The following is a 25,055-nucleotide window of genomic DNA, read 5'->3' as shown; positions in this document are numbered from 1 at the left end:
GGGTCCCTTCTGAGACGCTTTCTCTACCCCCACCCCTCCTTCAGACTCAGATTTCATTTATCAGACCATTGTTTAGGCTGTGGCTCTTCCTCTTGTCTCTCAAGGTCATTCCCCCATATCATTACAGTGACCCCTGAATATCCTCAAATTTTATAAAATACTTCTTTTACAGTAATTCAGTAATTCACATTGAAGCAAACTATGGCTTAGTGCACTGTGAGAGCCTAGCCAGATGTTTCTGATTCCATCAGCACCTATCAGAATTATGGGACCTATAATCCAAAATACTGGAGAGTACCAGATTGCTTCCCTGTAATGCACACAATGTAACTGAACTTCCTAGGATTTTGAGAAATAAATCCTGTCTGGACCCATCCTCAGTTTTGAGCAGCAGGTGGGGTAGTGGTGGAAGGCCTCAAACAAATATTTTCTCCATGTTCCAACTATTCTCAAAGCTATTAACAGAAGCAGGTCTTTTATCTTTCCCTTCTATCCACTCCCATATCCAGCTGTGGAAAAATCCCTTACAAAATCGCAAACTTATTCTCCCACTTCAGCTGTTCCTTAAGAACTACTTGTTTTTGAAAGCTTGTCCAAGTCTGAGCAAATTAGGAATCAACTGACTGAATTGGGAACTAGTTATAGCAATAGAAAAAAGTAAAACAAAACACAAAACACATAATTCTTGAAAAATAAAGTGATCTGCAATGTTTGGATGAGGAAATTTATAATTAAGTTTCTTATTTTGCTGGGAATGCAATAGTTTTTATGGTAGCATTTTACAATTCAATGTTTATTTTTGCATGTTCTAAAGTTTTAAATTTTATGTCCTGAAAGATCAAAACTGAAATAATCATATGCAACTGTCACTTCAGAAATCAATCTAAACTCCTTAATTATATCCTTGTTTCAGTTACAAATAGTCAGCAGTACTGCTGTAATATAGGTCCTATTAAAAATAAAATACTCTAATAATTCCCTCTGCATACCAACACAAACAATTTTAAGATGGTGAATTAACACATCTGCTGGGGGAGCACAGACAAATGCACTTGGCTTACTAACACACGAACCTAAAATTCTGAAATAAATTAAAGGGAAAATATTCCAAACAGCATAAACTGCAAGGGAAAAATGGAGGAGTTTGCCCCGACACTCACTCAGCCATATTTCACATACTATTCCAAACTTCAATGGGGCCAGGACTGCCTTACAAAAGAGGTTGAAGCCAGAACAAATGTGTGGGCACAGCAAAGCCAAAAGGTACCTCTATTTTCATTTTAAATTCAAATTTGATTTGATTCAATTCAATTAGATATAATTTATATCATTATAATGTACTCAAATGAAGCTGGAAAGCTATGAGAGCTATGAGTGCATATATTGGAATTTTATTGTATAGTTATTGTTTTATGCTGTAAACCGCTCAGAGTCCCTCTGTTCAGAGAAGATGGGCGGTGACAAATTTGATAAATAAACAAATAAAATAAATAAATAAATTAGAACCGAACATATACAAGTGAGTTACAAACTTTTTCAAGATAATTTGTTTTGGCTGGCCCAGAATACTCCCCTAGACCAAACAAACAATTTAAGAATACTCCATAGGGTTGTTGTTATGAAAAAAAAATGGGAGTGGGAGTGCCTTGAGTTCCTGAAAAAAAGAGTGGAAATCCACTCAATCAATCAATCATGTTTTAAATCCAACTGAAAAGCTTAAACAGGGTACAATCGTATAATAATGCACTGGAGTTAATAAGTTGTTATTTAGCAACTTACCCATCATTGTTAATGTCTGAGACTGCAACTGTGTATCCAAAGTAAGATGCCATCTGTTTAAAAAAAACATATGTTTTAATCAGCTATTAGCAAACTTTCATTCCAAATAATGTTGCTTTCTGTATATTGTGGAACATTTCCATACTGTTGCCAAAAACCAAAACAAAATAGGATGTATTCATGAAGTTATCAGGAGCCAGCTCAGAGTGATCTTTACCTTTTATATTGTAACCTTTAATTACTATAATCCATATCTTGAAACACAGAATAATTATGTAGAATTATCAAAAATTATTACCTGCTCGCCTGTGAAATTCTGAATAAAGGTCAGATCTGTGGAATTTATGATTGTAACCTGAAAATGAAAATGCTGTCAGACATGCCATAAAGTATTATATTCCAAAATCATTACAGGGATCTATTTTTAAACTTTCCCTCCTATTGACCTTGGTGGATATAAAATAATGGAGAAAAAATGGCATTGGCATAGGAAGCCATTAAAAAAATGTGGGTGGTTGCAGGACTCAAATTAACATCTTTGCCAGGTCTAGGGTACATCAAAGACCATATTCTCAAATGAAGCCATGATGGACTATCCACATTCATTTCTTTTGGGAACTATAGTTCTAAGAATAACAAAACCTTTATTCTCAGCATTTCTTTCCATTTCTTAAAAGCAAAAATAATTAGGCCTTTATGGGAAACCACCCAGGGGTATTTACAGGCAGTCCTCATTTAGCTACCACAATTGGGACTGGCAACTCCGTTGTTAAGCAAAGGGGTTGCTAGGTAAAACTGCAACTGTGCTTATGATCTTGCTTCAGCTTTACGTTACTTTACAGACTTGCGAAGGTCATAAATGCAAGGATTGGTCAGAGTTACTTTTTCATCACTGTCGTAACTGTGAATGATCACTAAACAAGGCAGTCACTAAATGAGGACTATCTGTATGGGGAAAGGGGCAGACAAAAAATCATGATGATGGCTAAAGCTTGTGATCAAAGCTCTGCCCTTTTTTAAAAAAAAACATATCTGGCATATTCAGTGCATATAAAAAAGGAATGGAACTTTGATAACCCAGTCCCAGCTTCCATCTTGACTTTTTTGCAGCCCTGCCCCAATGCTGCTGGAATGACCAGAGGAAAGGAGGGCGTACTACTGCTATAGAAAAAAAGTCCTGCTACCTGAGTTCATAGCATGCTAAACAGCAAACCCAGATTAGCAAATACATTACCTTTCTAAAATGTGCTACTCAAAGAAACTATATTAGGGCTTAACTTGATGGCCTGGCTTACACTATTTGCTAAAACAATGACGGAGCTCTTGTAACATACTAAAATGCCAAAGCACCCAACCCCGTTTTACCCTGTCTAACATGTCTGTAAACTAGGTTATTGTGTGTTATAAATCCCTGGATATATCTAAAGGTGTAAACTGGATTATAATCTGCTGCACTATTTGTAAAATCTGCAGCCCAATCTATTTTTCCACTTTATTGTTATAAACAATAAACAATTGTAACCCTTGACTGAAACCTTTTATACTTAGAGTTAAGGAAGGAATGAAATAACTATTTTATAAGAATTGATTTCTGTCTTTCACAGACTTTGCTTAATGCTAATGGTTAAAATGAGGGGATGAGGGAAAATACTCGGTAGACTACATACATAGCCAAAGTTCTGTGCACCTCTTGGAACTCCAGTTACCAGCTCTGAAAGAAATGAACAGACTGAAAGTTAACTTAGTATAATATCTGCTCACATTGCCATTGCTCAGAAACTGCTAGCCATTCATTTTAATATTTTAAGAGGATGTAAGTGACATTTGGAGAGGGATATAACTACTATTAAGTATATTATTAATATTCAAATGTGTGTGAACCATTTGACATAAACATTTTAAAAGCCCAACTTCAAGAAGCCCTAGGATCAACATACAAGATAGTAAGTTTACAAGAGCACACTGATATAGATATACCCACCCGCACATTCACAAATCTTCAGTTCAAATAATCTGGTATTTGATGGAGGAGGAATGCCCTTGCTTGCTGATGAACCTTACTGAAGATCAAATAACAAGAAAGAACAGGCATTCCTGCTGTACTATTTCCTGTTTTTCTTTATTCTACAGGAGGGCCATAGTAGCCCACTCTGGCCAAGGTATATCTCATATGGAAGAGAGGCAAGCCTAACCCTTTCCACCAGTTCCCTTTTTTCTATATAAAAAAAAACCTTCCATGGGTGCCACTGTAGGATTATTTGGAAGCAATGAGGCTGAGGGGAAGGACAAAACTATCCATTCTCTATGCACTCTATCTGGATCTAATCTCCATACACCTAGAAGTGGTACATAACAATTGTTTAGCTTAGTTCTCATACAATCAATTGGGAGAGTACTAAAGATATGAAGCCGGAAGCCAAACCATATACTGTAACTGACATTAGAGGAACTGAACCCTTTCTAACACTCAATACTGCTATCTAACTGGTAAGACGAAAGAAGTTCTATATCTATGTGGCTCAACCCCAGCTGTCCCCATCTGGCGACTACAACTGCTATCGTCCCTGTGCTAAGAATAATGGGAATTGTAATCCAACACATCTGGAGGCTATCAGATTGGATAAAGTTATTCTACATTGATGACTCTCAGAGCTTGATCTGGAAACCTGCAAAATACAGCTCAGGACGGGAATGACAATATGATTAGTAGTTTCATTACACATCTGGAAGCTCCAAATTTTTTTATATAGAATCTTACTCAAGGGAAATTCCATAAGGACCCATATGAACAATACATTTATAGATTATACAAACCTGTGACAAAGGAATTAACATAGAATTCTTAAAATTCATCCAATTTCATTTGTCTTCCTATTGCTTTTATGGCACTAATGCAGGGTGTAGTACCTTTAGAATACAACAGAGTGTTTGGTCCATGCAAGGGCTTATGTGGATACAAAACCACATAGCATTAATTGGCCTCAAGTAACTATGCAGCCCTACAATTTAAAATTAACCCTTTTCTTATTTTGAGAAGGAAAGAGAGTAAGGCTGTATTCTAGCTTGGACCAATGAACTCAGTTTGGAGAAGGTATGCATTGGACTGCACCATATGCATACGACTGCATTGCAAGTAGGTAAATTATGGCCCAGACCTCTCTTAGTAGCTTCTTACCTTCATGCAGATCTCCAGTAAATTCACCAGCAGCCACTGAGTAACCTGTTTAAAAATAAACCTACAGAGATGAAACCTGACAAACAACCTATGCTTAAAGAGATAAGAATAGCCAGATCTATCCTCTTTTCAATTATCTGTAAGAAAAACATTATAAACTGGAGTATATAAAGCCAGAGAGTGGTAAATAATTTTTTAGGATCTCAGGATGAGCCTTCATTATATGGCTCAGAAGCATAATAGATCTACAGAATGAGATGTAGTTTCCTATAACTAGGAAAAAGATTGACTGTAATTATATCATAAGATGGTTATCATTCACCTAGATGTAATATTTCATTGTCACCATGGGATGCTCAATTCCACCATCTTACATTTATGTACACTCCTTTCCAAGGAAGCTTCTTAGAGCACAAATCAGCCCAATTCCCCAAATATATCTGTCAGATCCCCCCGATCAAAGGTTTCACAGAAACCCTTATCGTAGCATCTCCCATCATTTCCTTCTCCAAGGAATGGAATCTGTGTTGCCAGATGGGAGCGGGTGTGAAGTTGGAGTGTGAAGTGGTTATTATGGATATGGAGGACATCAAGGACACGGGGTTGAGATATGCCAGGAATACCATCTGGATGGGAGGGGGAGTGACATGGTTTCATGGGAAAGGGGACTAACTAAGTGAATGTAGTTTTAAGTTAGGTTTGAGCGGGAAATCTTTATTCGCAGCTTGCCTTCTGTACTGTTCATTACGCTTCATTAAAACAGTTAAAGGAATCCCAGCCTCCTGACTGTGATTGTGTGAATGCTCGAATGACCAGGTGCGGACAATATCTGACATAATGTCTGAAATTAAATAACCATTTCCCTCAAGCAGGGTAATGCTTAATTAAAGATTTGTGAGCACTGTCGAATTTTCCATTTGCCAGATGCTCCTTTACCTTTGTTCCTGTTCTACACTCAGAAGTTCAGAATTTCTTTACCCAACTTGTTGCAGCCTACAAGATTTCCATCCTTTTGGCAAGTAGAATTCTTGTCTACCTTACAACCTTTGCCTCTTTTCCAAACTGGGCACTCAAAGAATTCCATTCCTACATACACACATCGCCACCTAACTGAACCAATCCCCAATCAGGACAAAATTGGGGGAATTCATGCAGTTTGGAGCAGAGCCTAGGATGGCATGACTGGAGTGGAAGGGGTAGCACACTATGGAAAGTAAACACTGCAACTAATAATAGCCAAATAAATAATATTTTGTGCATTACTCTTATTTCTTACATTTTTAATTTTTTCATATTTTATCTTTTTTATAGTATACATGTACATATGCATGCAGAAACAAACATATATGTGTGTGTGTGTGTGTGTGTGTACACACACACACACAAACTTGTCAAGTTGCAGATGTAAGAGCAATCATTGAAGGCATACTGTAGGGGCTGACTTGGGAGGTTTTAGCTCTTTCTTCATCTATTTTTCTTTGTCTTGATTATTTTTTTATCTGCCATACTGTAGATAGTAGTATAATCAAGGGCAGTGCTACTTCTTAGTTCCCTCTATCCTCTGATAATTTATATTCTTTTTTAGAATGATTTTCAGTTTTATAACAAAGCTCCTGGTTTCTTGGAGTTCTTTTGTCTTTGGCTCTACCTACCATGAAGTCTGATTTGATCTCTAGTTTGTTACACCTTCAGTTAGCTGCTTGGGCCCTCCATGCAACTCTGTAGTGGTTTCCTAAGCTAGTTTGTTGAAAAAAATCAAGAGTGTGTGGCACTTTTAAAGATTAACTCATATATTATGACATCAGCTATCAAGGGCAAGAATTCACTTCCTCAGATATATGATATGTTAATTTAAATGTCAACCGTACTATGGATGGAGAATAGAGATGATAGATAGTGAAGTAATAAAATAATTAAATGCAGAAGTATAGACAGCAATAATCAAATTATCAAAAATAGTCATTCACAAAAATAGTTTTTGGAAACTAACACTGCCATTCTATGTTGTGAACTAATTAACACATCTAGTGCAATAGAAAGCTTTATCTCAGCTTTAAATTAGAGGTATTAGGATTAATCTTTTCATGATTAATCACCCATTGGGGAGAGGGGCGGTAATATAAATCCAAAAAAATAAATAAAATAAAATAAAATAAAATAAAATAAAATAAAATAAAATAAAATAAAATAAAATAAAATAAAATAAAATAAAATAAAATAAAAATAAAATAAAATAAAATAAAATAAAATAAAAATAAACAAACAAACAGGAAAGTTGCTGCAGATTATAATGAACATGATTTTTAATTATGTATACAGGTACTTGCTTACTGTCTGCCTCATTTAGCAACTATTCAAAGTTCTGACGGTGTTAAAAAATAGCTTTGCAACCAATCTTTGCATTTATGACCATTGCAGTGTCTGGCAGTTCAACGATCGCCATTCAGGTACTTCGCAACCAGCACACATTTATGACTGTTGCAGCAACCTGTGGTCACATGATTGCCATTTGTGTGTTTTGCAACTGGTTTGTGACAAGAAGAGTTACTACGGAAGATGGAAATGAAATTATAAGTTGTGGTCATGTGATGTTAACAACAAAATGGGAAATGAGGTCATAAGCCTGATGTGGTCATGTGATTTTCCACTTAGCAGCCATGGTGCTTAGTGACAGTTACCAGTCCCAACTGTGGTCGCTAAGTGAGGACCACTGTATAAAAATATTCTGACGAAGTGTTTGAATGATCAGGATTTCATTACATTTTCATTATATAGAAGAAAGTTTTGTCTAGTGGTTAAGGCAACGGACTAGAAACCGGGAGTCTGTGAGTTCTAGTCCCACCTTAGGCATGAAAGCCGGTTGGGTGACCTTGGGCCAGTCCCTCTCTCTCAGCCCAACTCACCTCACAGGGTTGCTGCTGTGGGGAAAATAGGAGGAGGGAGGAGTATCAGGTAGGTTCGCCGCCTTGAGCTATTTATAAAAATAATAAAGGTGGGGTAAAAATAAAATAAAATAAATAAATAAATATAAATTTATTGAACTGACAGTTATTGTTGGAGTAAAAACAGGCAACTCTTCATGTTTGCAGAGACATATATTCATATCAAAAGTTGAGTTGATAATGCAGTATTTTGATTTATATTCATAACAGTGGACATAAAGGTGTCTTATAGATCTGAGCCTCTCCTGCTTAATCAGAGCAAATATTTTCTTATATCAGATTTCTAAACAAGATGAATGCCACAACCAGCGAAATCACACGTAACTTACCCAAATAGTTGTCATCATATATAGATGGGGCCACTCCAGTTTGCTTTTCTTGTAAGAGTTTCCTTAGAATATTCTTGAATGAATAATTTGTAATAATATCTGCAATGCTGCTGGTGATAACCTGACCTGTGATTCAAAAATATAACAGGTTATCCTGCAGGGCAACTAGAGAAATACAGGCAGCAATTAAAGTTACATCAATAAACCATCCATTTTTTATGAAGTAATTAATATTAATTGATAGGAACTGTAAGGAAATACAGAACAATTGCTGATAGCTTCATAGTCTAAATAAAAAAGCAAGCATGAGAAGAAAGAAGAATGGAGGGAATAGAGAAGTTTTGCAAAACCTGGGGGAAGTAAACTAAGGTTTTTTGTTTTTTGTTTTTCACTAAGCAGCTTATAGATGACTATAATAGAACAGAGACAGAATTTGTAGAAAATATTAAAGAAAGGAGTCTACCCTGCCCTGATATCCTGAGTAGAAAGTGGGATATGTATATAATAAAAAAAAAAAGTTTGATTATTTCATCTTAGTTTTTCTGTTGTCTCTAATTTAGATTTCCCAAATATGTTGGAACACAACATTCAGAATTTTGAGCCAGCAAGTTCAACCACCCACCGATTTTGGTAATCCAACACATGCAGCACTCCTCTTGGATGGGGAAAGATACATTATTGAAATAAGAGTTTCTTGAGAATATATGACACCAGTGTATTCCGTGTAATTAAGAAAACAAAAATGTAGGCATCTGTCCAAGATCCAGCTCTAGGCAAACAATGTAACTCCAAGCCAGTGTCACCAAGTTGTTCTAAACTTCAAAGACTTTAATGAGCCCCATTCTCTCAAAGATGTCTCCACTACTAAGTCTTGCCAATCTCCTACATGCTATGAACTACCAATCAGCAATAGTAATTATAGAAGAACAGTGTCCTAAGAATTTTTCTACATGGATGCCTAAATTTATCCTGCATTTATAAGGAATCTTTCTCCAGCAGCTGCTGAATAACACCCACCTTGGGCTGGGGCAGTGTTCTAATATGCCACAAAAACTATTCTAGATTGAAATATATAGTATTTTGCTTTCTAAAATGGCACTATTGCAAAATGTATTCAGGCTACTTGTTTCAATTAACCCTAGAAAACAGACATCACAGTGATTGTGTGCAGTTGGATCAGCCAGAGGGCAATGCCTTGGGGGGAGGGGCTGATGCCCAAAGGCCAGATGTACCCCATCCCCTTTTTGTACCCTTTTCCCAGTCCTTCCTCACACAACTGCAAAAATCAAAGCCCTGACTTCCTGCACATTGAAAAGAAGACCCCTCAACTGATCATGTGACTCTTTAAGAGGCTTAATATAAATAATTTTCAAAGAATAATCCCATCTCTCCCCACAAAAACACTAATAATAATAAAAAAGAAATCCTGCCTTTCTCTGCTTACATCATTGGTCTGCCTACTATTGTATTCCTCCTGCAAAATGTTAAACCTGGGCTCTATCCTCTAAAAGCAATTGTATCATCTGCTCTTTGCGTTTTTGTCTCTTAATACCAAAAAATAAATAACATTTGGTGCATGATCAGGTATGTCTTTTAGTCATCACAACCTGTAATGCATTTTCTTTATATAATTATCTTTATGCATCCTGTCAGTATGGATTACTGATATCAACAGATATGGCATCAAAGATGAGAAAATGGAGGGAAAAATTTTAAGAAGGGCAAATGTTGATAGAAAAGTAGCACATAGTATGCAGTTTGATTTGAGGAGTGAATGTATGTCAAAAGAAGTAAAAATGGCTATGTATAACAATGTGATTCTGCCCACTCTGTTGGGGGAACTGAGAGTTGGGTATGTCAGAAGAACCATAAAAGAGCTGGATGCAGTGGGTAGTAAAACAAGAAGAGACTGGATCAAGAATAAATTAATGTGGATTGAATACAACAGCAAGGGGCCAGTATGAAACAATTACAGAGAGATGGTTTGGTCACACAGATAGAATGAACTAAGAGTGAATAATAAAAGAAATATGTGAAGGAAGAGTGAATGGGGCAAAAGGAAGGGCAAATCTGCTGAGAACACTGAAGTTGGATGGAGATGGTAAGATCCTCAGAAAGAAAGAGGTGAGAAATTTACAGGAGAAAGGGCAATGTATGAAGCAGTGTAAGGATATAGTGAAAGCAAGAATGGTTTGCAAGGACAGAAAGGTAAGGAGTGAGTGGTGCTGCGTAAACTCAATTTAGCTATATTTCTTCTTTCTTCTCTTGTCCAATACATTTAATTTTTTGGCTTACTGGTTCATACTTCTTTTCTGCATTCTACAGAATAATGCTTACACCAGAAAGGAACAGCGTGATTGGGATGTATGTATGTACCTACCTCAAAAGATATTGGAAAATAAAAGGAGTAAAGAAGGATGGAACATGTTGAATGGGGGTAACAAGAACTGCAGATGGAAAGCATAGCAACTCCTGCCCTAAAAGGCACCTACATTATCTTGGCATAACTTGTATCTCAAAATACATGCAATGTTATGAACATGAAAAGGTTCATATGAGCATAAGATAATAAATTTGTTTGCAAGTCTGAAGAATATAGGGACTTGCAAAAAATACCAAAACTCTCAGCTCAATCTCCAGCATAGCTAGGAAGAGCTGGTAAAGTTCTTGTCTGAAGTCCTGAAAGGCAATTTATAGGCAGTGTCAATGTTTAAGGATAGTTGGACCAAACAGTTTGATTTAGGACAGTTTCTATGTCTTGACTGCACTCACAGCTAGCAGAGGGGAGTAGAACTGCAAACAGTAACATCAGAAGCACATGAAAGAAAGGAATTACAGTGATAATTACCATTGAGTCGTCATTTGCAAAACAGTTGGTGTGATACAGATATTTTTGCAATGGAGACCTGACAGACCCATGCAGTGCAATAATAACCCTTTTCTCTGTTTTAATCTATGCTTTACAGAATAGAATAGATACATATGTTATTTATCTTGTCTACAGCACAGCAGAAGAAGTAAGTATAACCTTTTCCCAGGCCCTTTACTCTTATAGAATAGAACATACAATGTTCCAAGAAGGTTTATAATTCAAACTATAATTCTGAAAGCAATCCAGATCATGTCAATTTACAGAGATAGAGAAGAATGGACAAAAACTTGTAGTCCTTTATAGACTGACTCAGATGTAAATCACATGTTGTAGGGTGGGGATTATTCTCCAGAAAATATGACATATTCCATGACAGGTTCTGCTGATATTTCACTTCCATTTTCAGATCATTTTTTGCTAATGAAAAAGATGAACATACCTTGCCAGTAAAAACTGCCGGGTCCTCCTACTATGAGTTCTCCATTCTGTACACAAGACAGACAACAGCAGCAATAACACAAAATTAATGATATGCACCAAAGACCAAAATCAAATACATAAAAATCATCCAAACAATTAATATTAATCAACTAATTACAATTATAGTCAGGGGAAAAAAATATAAGACACTCCCCACTGCTTGGCTGTTACTCAGCACCAGTGCCAAACCTTGTGCTACCCATACTTGCTGGGAAACCAAATCCCTGGATGGCCTTTGCTGACTGGAAATCCTGGGAGACATAGTTAATTGTAACTGCAGAGTTCTAGATTAGAGATAACTATGCTATAGTATATACATTATTCCAATTAGGACTGCTGCTGGAAGAGGTATTTTTGATATTTCTATGGGAATGATAGAGATATGTTGAAGACTAGAACTGAAGTGAATGCAGTAGTTAGTGTCCAAGAAAAAATGAATTAAAAGAAAATCATAAATGTTGTAACAATGTTGAAAAATGGTAAGGCTGCAGGTACAGATGGCATAACTGAAGGAATGCTGAAATATACATTTGAAAAGCTTCTGAAGTAGCTTTGCAACTTGCTTCATATGTGTGTGCAGACTGCATCTAAACCTGACAACTGGAAGAATGTCAGTATTGTTCTATGCAAAGCACAAAGTAGGATGCAAAAGTTATGGGAGGGGGGTTGTTTTGCATTGTATGCCTGGGAAAATGTTTTATGGAATTCTGATCAAAAGGATAGAAGAGATGACAAACTGATTTATTAATCACACTGACAGACTGCTGCAATGCAATGGGAATGAGATACTTAAGCATCATGGTAACACAAGAAGAGAAAGGGTCAAAACAGGAATAGGTACTGAAGCAATGTGGATTGAATACAAAAGTAAGTGACCAACATGAAAGAACTAGATTTTACTGTTTTGTCATACAGAAAGGATATATGAGGGTAGAACTGCAAAACCAGTTCATAAAGGAAGATTGTAGACAGGGAAGATTGTCTTTGGATGAGTTAATGAGATCTTCAAAAAGAAAGAGGCAAGAAGTTTAAAAGACAAAAGACATATATAAAGCAGTGAGTGAACATGGTGGAAGCAAGGATAGTCTGCAAGAATAGAAAGATATGGAGGGGTATAGTGAATGATGTTGGAATAGATTAGTGTTAACATGTCCTCCCCCCTCTCTAATTTTTTACTCCCTTTCTGTGATTTGTATAACATTGTTTACCCTGAAAGTGAACAGTGTGATGGGTATGGATATATGTAAATATGTTCTTAAATTGCTTATAATTCATTTTAGATAGATAGCCCTGTGGATACAAAGGGAAGAGTACAAACTGAAGTAACAACAGTAACAACCACCACGGTGACAGCAACAACTGCAACAACAATTGGATTACTGCAATGTGCTTTACATGGGACTGCCCTTGGAGAATATTTCAAAACTTCAGTTGGTACAAAATGTGGTGATGCAGGCAGTTATGGGTGCTGGTCATTTGGCACATGTGACACCTCTGCTCTGTGAGCTGCACTGCCTACCAGTATGTTTCCAGGTGCAATCTGAGGTGCTGGTGGTTACCTTTAAAGCCCCTTAAAGCTTAGGGCTGGGTTAATTACAGAACCATCTCTCCCCAGTGGTGTCTACTTGTGTTACGGAATGTGTCTCTGAAAGGGAAGGTGATGTGGTGGATTTCGCTAATGTCGCTGTTTCTCAGGAAGGAGGGAGCACATTCCAAGAAGGGGAAGAAGATAAACAGAAACATAGTCCAGGGGGCAGTTGTGGGAAAACCAAGAGACTCAGAATAGCCTCGCCTTAGAGCTTTCCCAGAGATAGAGTTGGGTTAGGTAGAGTTGCTTTAGTCTGGCAAGATTCTATCTATACGGCATTAGCAAATAAAGAACTGAAGTTTGGCTGGATTGATTCCTTGTAGTTCTTGGGCTGGGCCTGACAACTCATCCCGTTAGATCTGGCAGGACAGGCATGCTCCGGGTCTCATCCACTAGAGAGTTCAATCCACCAGGAACCAAGAACAGAGACTTTTCTGCTGTGGTGCCCACCCTCTGGAATAGCATCCCTCTGAGATTAGACTTGCTCTGACTCTGCTGGCCATTCACAAGGCATTACAAACCTGACTTTGCCATCTAGCATGGGGCCCTGGCAGTAATGGTGAGTCCATTTCATGGTTGTCTTGAATGTGGAACATTGTGAATGTTCTCCACAGTTATTCTATGCTCTTGATATATATATTTAAAATTTTGGCTGTTTTATCCTATGTTTATTTTGTTTTAAGTCATGTATATGAAATGGGCAGCCATATAAATTTATTAAATAAATAAAAACAAACAAACAGGAAAGCCTACCTGTGCCATTACTGCTTAATAGCAGCACCCAGCTGGCACCACAAGGGCAGTTAAATGTCTCCATCGTCTCATCACAGCTTCACCCAGGCCTGCTTCTACCAACTAACATCAGCTTGTAAGGACATGGGTGGGGGGCTCAATTTCAGCTCAGGATTGTAGCCAGGAACTGTAGTTATTATATTATGTTTTTGTTTGAATAAGGACAACTGACATTAAGAAAATGTTGTTTTTACCAGCCCTGCCTCTTGCCAAGAATTCATCTAATATCACTGATAGAAGAATAAGGATCTTGTCAACAAAATTGCCTGTTTTTATTAGAACTGTTAATCAACTACAGAATCTGTAAGTGATTAATCTCTTCCTTCAAGAAAACATATTCTCCCTCTGGTGCAACAAGAAAATTGCACGTTTCCCATTGTTCATTTGGATGCCTGCCTAGGATTAGTATAAGAATTGGGGAAAATGCCAGTTTTGTAGAAGTCTTTTAATAAAACTTGAGTTTTTAGGAGTCTTGAGATATTTGAGACTCAATACAATGTATGTACATATGTGTATGTGTGTGTATGTGAGTGTGTTTGTGTTCATATATATATAGACAAATATTTTTGAGATGGGAAATGATGAATTGGAGGAAAAGGGTGCATATGAGAGTCAATGTGAAAGTGATTAGAAAATCTAGCAGCCAGTCAATCACTGTGGATGCTCACCTTATAAAAATCTAAGCTGAATCCTGCTTGACAGTAACCTTGCCCCTCAGGATCTGGGTTATCTGAAGGTATCAAAGGATGAACACTGAGTTAGTTTTATATTGTAAATTGACTCAAATATTATTATAACTAATAAGGGAGGGTTTTCCATGAGTTAACAGGCTGCAAATGTTGTGCTAAAACCTAGGCAACAATTTTTAGATGAATTCTAGATCCAAAGTAAAATAAGAATGGTGACAGTGAAAATGATAACACATGATCATCCAAAGCCAAAATCAAAACCAGTGTGTGAGTTTTAGCAAGGAATCATTAATCTAAGCAAAAAGTTCATATTTGGAAGATCCAAAGATGAAAATGAAATCCTTGGTTTGGTTTGTTTCTACATGAGTTTAGCTTGAGTTGGGGAAAGGACCTTGGATTGCACACATTTTGGCTGCAGTCCATCATAGCCAGAGAGTCTGCAGAGGGGCCAGAACATCAAGATGGCAGCTGCAATCACATGATCAAAGCACCATTCCTTTTCTACTTCCTTTTTGCATATACCATGCAGATAAAATAGAGGCAGCCACTATTTTGAATTTTTGAGCCCCTTCTGGATGCCCCTGCCTCTGTACATTCCGATGTAAACTGTCTTTCATATATGACCAACACCTTAACGGGTGCACTGAAGAATGACAATTAGAAGGCCTGCAGGAATTGTGCACTTCTCTGTTAATTTAGCAGTCTCCCATCTCATGCTGTACCATTTCCTTGTTCACAGACATAATTATCTTAGCACAGGTTCAAGCAGTTAACTGCCAGTTCTACAAAAAGGAACAGAGAGAGGGATGGCTATATCTGGAGTAATCAGCTGCTTTTAAAATTTGGCTTCTGCCTATCAAGGTCTGTTTGCCATACTGAAAATTCTTTTAAATTAAGCCAGAGTCGACTTGTCATCTTTGTAGCACCAGCCCCATCATTATTCTTTTGATGAAACATAGAAGCATCCCAAATGGAAAAAATATATAATTAAATGTCTCTTTGTAACCAAGGGCTATTGATTCAGAACTGTATGCCTAGGCTGAACGCGTGAGACCACAGATGAAAGTTTTTCTACAGAGTTCAAATTGTACTACCCAAAGAACTTACTGTTGCGACAAGGAGAAAATTCTGCATAAGTACTGAAATTCTGAACAGCAACATAGCAGGTGCCCACTGGATCTTTTTCAGGAGCAGCCTTCAGAGTCCTCCAATGATATAAGGGAGCACAAGCCTATCAAAATATGAGTTGCACAACAAAAAGCTTTTAGGTGTTTGGGTTAGGTTTGCAGTACAGTAATTTGTGTAATGTTGTTTATTCGTTCAGTCGCTTCCGACTCTTCGTGACTCTTTTCCCTGCTCTGTCCTATCCTCCATTCTGCTCAAGAGCAACTGTACTTCAGGACCCAACAGATGAGAAATCCAGGATCTCTCCCCATCTCTCATCTTGTTGGCTGTAATACTCCAAACAGTGGGGCAGAGTTTAAAAAAACCAACAGCTTCTGCCTGAGCCGCCAAAGAGTTGTTCTAATGTATATGCATTCATTCATTAGATTTATATCCCATCTTTTATCCTGAAATTCAAGAACCATATACAACTTGCCCTCCTGGAACTATCCCTGTGGGGTAGAGCTGTGCTATGAAATAATGACTGCTGCAAAGCCACACAGTACAATTCCATGACTGAAGCTGAGTCTTGCCAGTCCTAATCCAACCCTAACCCAACCATGGCATCTCACTGCTTCTTTTAAGATAGATCAGCTTAACACAACTGGAGTCTTTAGATGTTTATTTATTTAGAATATTTGTCACTACAGGTAATAATTAGGTTACCACCATTCATTCAGTTACTGTTCAAAGTCACAACGGTGCTGAACAAGGAGGATTTATGACCAGTCCTCGAAGTTGTGGCCATTGCAGCGTCTCCATGGTCACATGATCCCAATTTGGGTGCATGGCAACTGGCTCACACTTACAATGGTTGCAGCCACAGTCACATGACGACCATTTGCAACCTTCCCTGCCAGCTTCCTACAAGCTAAGTCAATGGGGAAGCCGGCAGGAGGTTGCAAGACGCCCTGGTAAGTTGTTCCTGACACTTTTTCCCCCGAGGAGCCCCTGGGCAGCAGGGCAAGTGCAGGCCCTGGGTGGGCAGGCAGTCACACACCTGCCCACACTCACACCAGACCAGGCCATAGAACCTATCCCTTGCCTGGCTGCACTCACGCCACATCGCAACACCCTTTCCCCCACCCACCTGCACTCGCACCTGGCCATAGCATCTACCCACGTGTCCAGCCACACTTCCCCACGCCACAGCACCTGCATAGCTGAACTTGCACTGCAGCACCCACCCACCCCCTGCCTGCCCGCACTCTGTAGCATCACCTGCCTGCCAGCCAGCTTGCAAGCTGCCTAAGGAAAGGCTAGTCGTGACCAGGATTTGCAACTTCCTGCCAGCTTCCCCACTGACTTTGCTTGTTGAAAGCTGGCAGGAAGTCACAAGTCATGGTCATATGTGGTCCTCGCTTACTGACCTACAATCCTTGCTTAACGACAGCAACAGGAACTGCTGGGATTGCCATTGCAAAGTGATGCGGTCATGTGACATCACGCTTTATGACCGCATTGCTTAGCGATGGAAATTCCAGTTCCAATTACCATTGTTAAGCGAGGACTACCTGTACTGCCTTAATATCTCATGGTGGTCCATGTTAAACTAGAATGTTCATTATCCCTACCCTTATTCTCATGTACTGTGGATAATACAAACTCTAGCAAAAATTCTGAAGGTCCTAAAGTTGGGAAAACCAAGGACAAATACTTTGATGTGCTAAAAGTCATGTTCATATAAGGGTACTTTGACCTGTGGGGTTAGTATGGATTCTGATATTAAGCAAACAACGGTGAGTTGGTAAAAATATATTACTATTCAATATTTGCACAGTAAAGAGGGGCACATGTAGCAAATCCAGCATCACTGCTGCTTTCCACGTTCTCTGATCTTTGAACAGAGCCTGTCTGGGGAAATTTCCTGGGCTATACCACTTGAACAGAGACACTATATGGATTATTATATGGTGCGACTGGTGGCCAATATGGCACTTTCCAGCCTACTGATTTAGTGTTCTTTCTCCCACTAAACTTAGGTAGGTCCGCAGGCATTTTATGCATAAATGAAAATAAACAACTATTACTGCAAGTGAGCAGCACGGAGCCTGAAATATCTTTAAAATGGAAAAGCATATGACAGAAAATTAGCTCTCAGAAAACTTACTAAACAGAAGCACTTTTAACCTGGCTAGAAAACACTTCCAAGAAGGCAATCACGTTTGTTGCAAATGTGATTACTGGATGCCTCCTTTTCCCATTCAACATCCAACTGATCTCAGAAGGCAGGAGCATGAAAGGAGGAAGTCCTTCAGTTGCTCAAACTACTTAGGGCATCAAGGCTTAACAGAGCAGAAAATATAGTGAGGAGCTTTCCTAATTTGCAATGTTGTTTGATACTCTTTATATTTAAAAAAAGTCCTGAATTGCTAATGGAATATTGTGACCTCCTTTCCCGCTTAAAAAATCTGATAAACACCACAGACCACTGATCAATAGATTTTACAAATAGCTATCTTAGGCTTCTGCAGTAAACTAGGGATTATCATTACCAGCAAACAAACTCCTTCAGCAATCCCACTGCCTTTTCTTCTAGCCTCACTTTCTCAATGAAGGCCTTTTTAAAAGAGGATAATGAGTTTCAGCTAGAGATATTGTCCAGTTAGGATTGCAAACTCAAGGAATGTCCTTAAACTGTTACATATGTTGGTGGGAAACCAGACTAACTAAGGGGCTTGTTTCTTGGGTGTGACTGAGGGTATTGCTGTTGGATACATGACAGCCGCCTCAGTTGAGATGAAAACAGTAGGAAAGGAACCTGGCTACCTCTTTGGAATGCCTCTGTTTCTTCCACTTATGGGTTGGGCACCCTTTGGGTGGCTTGGAATTCTTCTTAAAGAGATGGCTCTTATTTTGGGGATGGCTGGGATTCTGACCCTTTCTCTGGATATTTGAGATTTGGGGGTTTTATCTTGTTCTACCACTTATTTTAAGCCGGTTTGAGGATATTACACTGCAGCTGATGTAATTTTTGTCTCAAAAGCGAGCGAATTGATACCTTTGATTACTAGCAGTTAAGGACAAAGAAGGTTCAGTAGGCCCAAAAAGGGGTTTAGGACAGTGGTACAGTGCTACATAAAACATGTATTACAAAGGTATCTAAGTTCTCACTCAAGTCCAGAAATTCTTACCACTCAGGGAAACAAGGAGCATGTAGTAATAATATTTTGTCATAAGTAGCTCCTCAACAGGCTCTTCCATTCACTGCAAGAGACATACAACTAAGAGTAAAGATGTGTGCTTGATCTTATGCTTTGGAAGAAAATGGCCCCTTTGCTTGACCTTCATGGTTGACAGCTACCAAAGATTATTTCATGACATTCTATGCATGCTTCGCTTTTGACAGTCATTTTGTGTAAGGAAACCAACACTGCATTTCAAAAAGAGGGAGAAAAAGGAAGACAAGCAAAGGAAGGTAAATCAGTTTGGAATCTGAGAGCTGGGACTGCTTGGAAACTGCTGGGAATTTCATGTGCCAACTAGCTCTGTAACAGGATAGGGTGATGTTTTATTCATCACCTGCTTTATGTCAAGGTCTTTTTCCAGGGTTAACCACATGAGCGAACATTTCAAGCAAGGCATTTCCTTTAGACACACACTCCCATTTAGAAATAATTCAAACGATTTTGAAACAAATCCCCAAGACAACACTTGCTGCTTCATAATTGTTTGAGAAAATTAAGCATGACCAAATCTATAGTTCACAACACAAAATGTTTTGCTGTCCTTTCTAAAGCTTTGCATTAAATCCTTCTACATTAGCTACTAATGTGAAATGCCTGCTCTGGTAAAGAAACCATCACTAGTGACTTACAACTTAATAAAACTGCTCAAAAGAAAACAAATAGATTGCTATGGGGTTTCACCTGGGGATTTCCATCAGAGCTTGTAAACACTCTGCACAAGGATTTATGAGAGAAACTTCAGGTTTAGAGCCATAGATCCACTGATTCTACTATAGTAGAGCAACAGTTCTACAACTGTGAGGAACATTCTCCAAGTGAGGTAATGGTAAGCCAGGATTTATTGAATAAAACCACAATTGCTATGGTTCACACAATATGTTAAGCATAAGTCATAATTTTTTAATTGCAACACCGAGGTTCACACAATACATTGAGTCAGCTGATTGCTAAAGGAAACAAAAGTTGCTTTCTAGTCTCCAAGCTATTCCTATCATCCTACTAGCCAGGCTAGTTAGACAAGTATTCTTTCCACTACTATCTAATCACCAACTCAATGCAACTTTGAGACAAATATCTACTGAAGGACCATAGAGGGAGGAAATAAGTTAGACTTACTAGGCTGCTGAATATGTAGACTTTAGAGTATTCACACCAGGACTATCAAAAAAAATCCAGGTCTTGTAACATTGATATATATTAAATATATACACAAGTTACTCAAGTATATGTTTAAGAACTGTTCCATGTTCCTTCTGACATTTTTCTTCCTCAAGAAGTGATGGATACATAAAAGGAAGGCAGCATTCCATGGTCAACTCAGTAACTCAATCAGAGTTCCTCCTTGCATGGCGGAACGCTAATTTCATCCCAGTCCACTGAAAAACAATTGACTAAGCTTTTTTCCCCCAAGCTAATATATTAGCAGATATGCTTTTTTGCTTTAAATCACCCAAATTAAAACAGCTACTTTTTTGTTAATCGTTTTTGCAAATTAAAAAATACTAAAAAGTACAGAATTTACAAGAAAATCGACCAGTGAAAAAAATCAAAATCAACTGAAGATAAAGAATAAAAATTGGGAATGTATGTTTCTATGTATCATGTGTACATAGACCACTTCTGATTTGGCCTGACCCAAATAATGCTCTTTCCCAAAGTACCAAAATAAATAAATCTTGTGGTTGCTGGACACCTACCTTTTACTAGTGTTTTAAATTATTCATGTTTGTAATTATGTATTATTTTATTTTTGTGAACAGCTCTTTGAGTCTCCAATTAATATTAAATAATTACAGCAAGAGTTTACATAACTTGGACTCAGAATGAAATTCATTATTTCATTCAGCCTTTGAAGCATCTGCCTGCACCCTGACTTGGAAATTAGACTTTTTGAGAGAACTCTATATTTATATGCCTCTTAGTACCCACATTTAAAACATTATTTTACAGGCTAAAGGAGAAGATGCACACTTCTTTTCCCAGAACTTTTCAGGAGCAGGCTGGTGACTATACTACCGAAAGTGGCAGGGGGCATGCTGGACAAAGAACTAGGTAGGAGAATGACCAAGAATAAATTTGATTAATTTATATTCAAGAGCCAGTTTGGTGTAGTGGTTAAAGCAATGGGCTAAAAACTGGGAGATTGTGAGTTCTAGTCTCACCTTAGGCATGAAGCCATCTGGGTAACCTTGAGCCTGTCTCTCTCTCTCTCTCAGTTCTAGGAAGAAGGCAATGTCAAACCATTTCCAAAAAAGTTGCCAAGAAAACTGCAGGGCCTTGTCCAGGCAGTTGCAAGGAGTCAATGCTGACTTGAAAGCACAACACACATACACACACCTAAATTCAATTAAAATAACTAAATGCAGATAATATATTACACTCCCTGTACTGAACCTTTTCCCCCTTCTCGCACAATTTAATGATAATTTTTTGGAAAAGCTCCAGATCCCTTGAGCTATTTTTAGAAACAAATAAGCACATCTTTTTCCACCTCTTTCTGAGAATAGTTCCAAACCCAATACTAGGCGCATACATGAGAACAATGGGATTTCTTATATAGGCCTGATTGGAAATTGAAATAGGGACAACTAAAGTACTAACAGGTGCCGAAATCTCTGTTCGTAGTCTTGTTATAACACTAACATGAACTATGGAATTGTGTGAGTTAAACACTGAGGAAGGTTCTAATATTACAAATTCAACTTCTGGAAATCTTTTGATTGCCGTCCTAACTTATTTTCAGTATATAATTTCCTTGAAGCATGCTTTATTTTGGTCTGCTAAGTCTTCCATGTGTGCGTTCACCATGGATATTGCACTGAAAGGGCTATTTAGCAAATGACTACAATTTATAACCGAACTGAATTTCACAGCATTTAGGTTATTACAATCTACTCTGGGAAATAGATTAATTTAGAATATAGATGTAATGGGAAGTAGGAATAACCTCGAGGAGGATGAGCTGCAACCAAGACAATGGCCAGATAAAAGGAATTTGAGTCCAAGGCAAAAATGTAATTTGAGAAAGCACCTCAGAATTGATCCTCCCTAGTTCTCAAGAAGATAAAGGGAGGGAGGGGGGAAGTGTATTCAGACTTGCAAGATTCTATTACCATAATCTTATAATAAAAGTAGTATTCGCATTCATAACTTTGGTTTCCTGGTCTGGTCTACCTCGAAGGTAAAAATTTATCCTAGGATATTCTTCAAAAATAAAGCTCAACATTAAAATCAAAGCAAAATCAGAGCAAAAACACTGGCAGTGTAGAATACCCCACCCTCAGAGCCAGTTAGCAGTATAGTAGTCTCTTCCAATTAGAAGAGCTTTTGTTGACAAGTACACAGGAGGCATTTATTGTAAACCGCCCAGAGTCCCTTTTGGGAGATGGGAGGTGATACATTTGATTAATAAATAAATAAATAAAATCACGTATGTGCACACGCATACAAATACCCTGCAAATTATATAGATTGATAAAGACCTCCCTTTATTTATTTATATTGCATTTATAGCCCATCAAAATCCTTTAGACTGAAATGATTTTGAGAGCACACTCTCTAGGGTTGGGAACTGCTTTGGATACATGCTTTGCAGCAAGAAGGGGTGTGCATGTAGTATCTTCTTAAAACCAGATGTGTCTTTACCCAAGATCATGCAGCAGCTGCAAAAGATAGCTAAACAATCTTGGAAAAAGGATGTAGCTCCTTTAAGGAGCTGCAGGCAAGTGCATCTTGTGCTTGCCAAAGCACATTTTGCCTTCATACCTGAATCACTAACCCTAACCCTTATATTGTCTATTTCATGACATTTTGGCTAGTCTAATAAAGGCCAATAATGGAATTTGGAATTTTCTTCTTTAAGAATCCGCATAACAATATTTTTTAAACAATTAAACACTTTGAATATATACAGCTGAAAATAAGAATCTAAAATAACAACAAAGGTGTAAAAACTTACTACAACTTTTCCTTTATGAGTTCTGATTGTTGCTCCAAACCATTGATTTGATTTAAATTCAAGAGGTTCTCTCGTACCATTGACTCTGATTTTCCTGTTGTCTGTAAAAGAAAGAAAAATGTCTGTTTTTACATTTACCCATGCTGAAAAGGAAAAGGAAAAGGAAAAGGAAAGATTATATACAAGGTTATCTCGTTTTCATTGCTATTTACAATGAATTGGATCTGGATTAGATAAGTTTAATTTTTTCCCACTGAAAACAATGTGACCAGTTTTTTTTATTAATTCATTCAACTTATTTCAAAATACCATTTATCTGCCTTTTGAGGTAGACTAGGTTAGAAAACTAACACAAGAACTAGTGGAACTCTATCATTATAGGGTATGATAACAGAATCTTGAAAGCCTGGCAGACATTCTCTCTCTCCTCATACTAAAGAAAAGTAAGGTGGTGCAATCTTGACCTTTTTTCTCACTCTCTGTCTGAGCTAAGATGTTGCTTACATAGCAATTGTTGAATCCCTTCTTCGAGTTCATCTCTGTACTCCTCCATACCAGTGAAACCCATCTGCAGCCAACCCAATCACTGTATCCACTCCATATAGGTTAAAAATAAATAAATAAATCATTTATTTAATCACAGCTTACTCAGTTGGGCCCTTTTGAGGTTTGCAGGAAACATTGACCCACAATCTAACCACTTGGACTGCTAGTGGTTAGATTGTGGAATGCTAGCCTAAAAGGTGGTTCAGTGGATACAGCAAACACAGACAGTACTGATAAATATATATTGCTGAAAACACTAAGATTTTTTCCAAGGTTGATTAAAATTGTAAAGATAGTTTTTCTCCAAATCATGATTTTTATTTGATTGATATGTCCATGTCATTTTCTTGGCAGTCATATCAAAGTAGTTTGTCCCTGCTTCCTTCCAGTATGTTTTTCAATTCCCCAGTCTAGCCCAGAGCTCTGATAATCCCTGGTGGATTCCCACCAAATTCCTATTCTGCTTAGCTTCTAAGCAAAAATAAGACTAGCCAAGTTCTGCCACCTACTGAGACAACAAAGGAACTGTTATAAAAGAAACTTTTTGTATTATTTACCCTCACTCTCCAAGCTTTAAACTCAGGACAAGATGTTTTAAAGTGCTCCAGGATACCTAGAAAAGTAAAAACTGAGCAACAGTTCAAATTTAAGTCCTCCAAACATAAGAAAAGTTTCTTCTGAACACAGGAACTCTGATGTGCCCCAAAAGCTCCTATAAATTAAGTTTTTCTTGGCCAGAGACTGATGCACAGCAGACTAATTTTTCCCACCAAAAAAGAAATGCTCCATGTGCATTTTACAATATATACCAAGCTCTGCATCATGGCATGGAAATACAAACTAAGCCTTTTTATATACTTCGATCCCCAGTGTGCCTACATACCCAAAATAGCAATCAATTTCTACAGTCGAAAAATATGTGAATATTCCAGTGTCATGAATACAGGTGCTTGGTATCTCTGACTATATTTAGTTTAAATACACTAACAATAATTGGGAAATTGATGTAAAAAAACAGTATGAAACCCATCTAGATAGGAGATTCAAAATGCTACTCAATTGTGATTATAAATACATTTCTAAAAAGACACTTCAATACTTTCCCCTTTGTAATGAAATGCGACAAATTATACATTTTTATTTGACCAGCGTGACTTCTCAAACTCTGCTGCTCCATTCTGGCTACTAGACAATTTCGTTTGGACCAATACTACATGTGTACCATACTGCCACAAGAGACAGCTCTGCTCACTGTTTTATATACACGTCACAGCTGTCATCATAAGAAAAACCATCTGTGTAAAAGTTCAGCTCAATTATAATGTATTTCAGGTTGTAATAAAAAGCAGTCCTCCCTTCCTTTCACCCTTAGTCCTCTGAAGTAAACTGATTTCCCATATGTTCCTAAGCTGTGTTCCTTCTTCACCAGTCATTCTTAATGAACTTCCCTATTTATCCCCCCAACAAAGACCGTACTCCTGGCCTTTCATATCTGGGTAGCTCTGCCTGGTTTCTGGTTCCTATCAAGGAGTTCACCAGATCTATTCTTGTTA

General features: G+C 37.8%; 1 protein-coding gene across 1 annotated transcript in view; it reads right to left on the bottom strand.

Annotated features, from left to right (window-relative positions):
* ITGA8 (integrin subunit alpha 8) overlaps positions 1-25,055 on the bottom strand; it is a 130,396-nt gene that overhangs the window by 87,451 nt on the left and 17,890 nt on the right. The window contains exons 3-11 of the mRNA XM_063303582.1: positions 22,957-23,057; positions 15,754-15,877; positions 14,626-14,687; positions 11,537-11,582; positions 8,226-8,351; positions 4,955-4,999; positions 3,447-3,490; positions 2,078-2,134; positions 1,780-1,832 (exon numbers count right to left, since the gene is read on the bottom strand). Coding sequence (XP_063159652.1) covers positions 1,780-1,832; positions 2,078-2,134; positions 3,447-3,490; positions 4,955-4,999; positions 8,226-8,351; positions 11,537-11,582; positions 14,626-14,687; positions 15,754-15,877; positions 22,957-23,057 — 658 coding nt within the window. The remainder of the gene's footprint in view (positions 1-1,779; positions 1,833-2,077; positions 2,135-3,446; positions 3,491-4,954; positions 5,000-8,225; positions 8,352-11,536; positions 11,583-14,625; positions 14,688-15,753; positions 15,878-22,956; positions 23,058-25,055) is intronic.

Source organism: Candoia aspera, chromosome 4 (genome assembly GCF_035149785.1).
Source record: "Candoia aspera isolate rCanAsp1 chromosome 4, rCanAsp1.hap2, whole genome shotgun sequence".
Lineage (NCBI taxonomy): Eukaryota > Metazoa > Chordata > Lepidosauria > Squamata > Boidae > Candoia > Candoia aspera.
The sequence above is the reverse complement of the archived record's forward strand: the minus strand, read 5'-3'. Positions and strand labels throughout refer to the sequence as shown.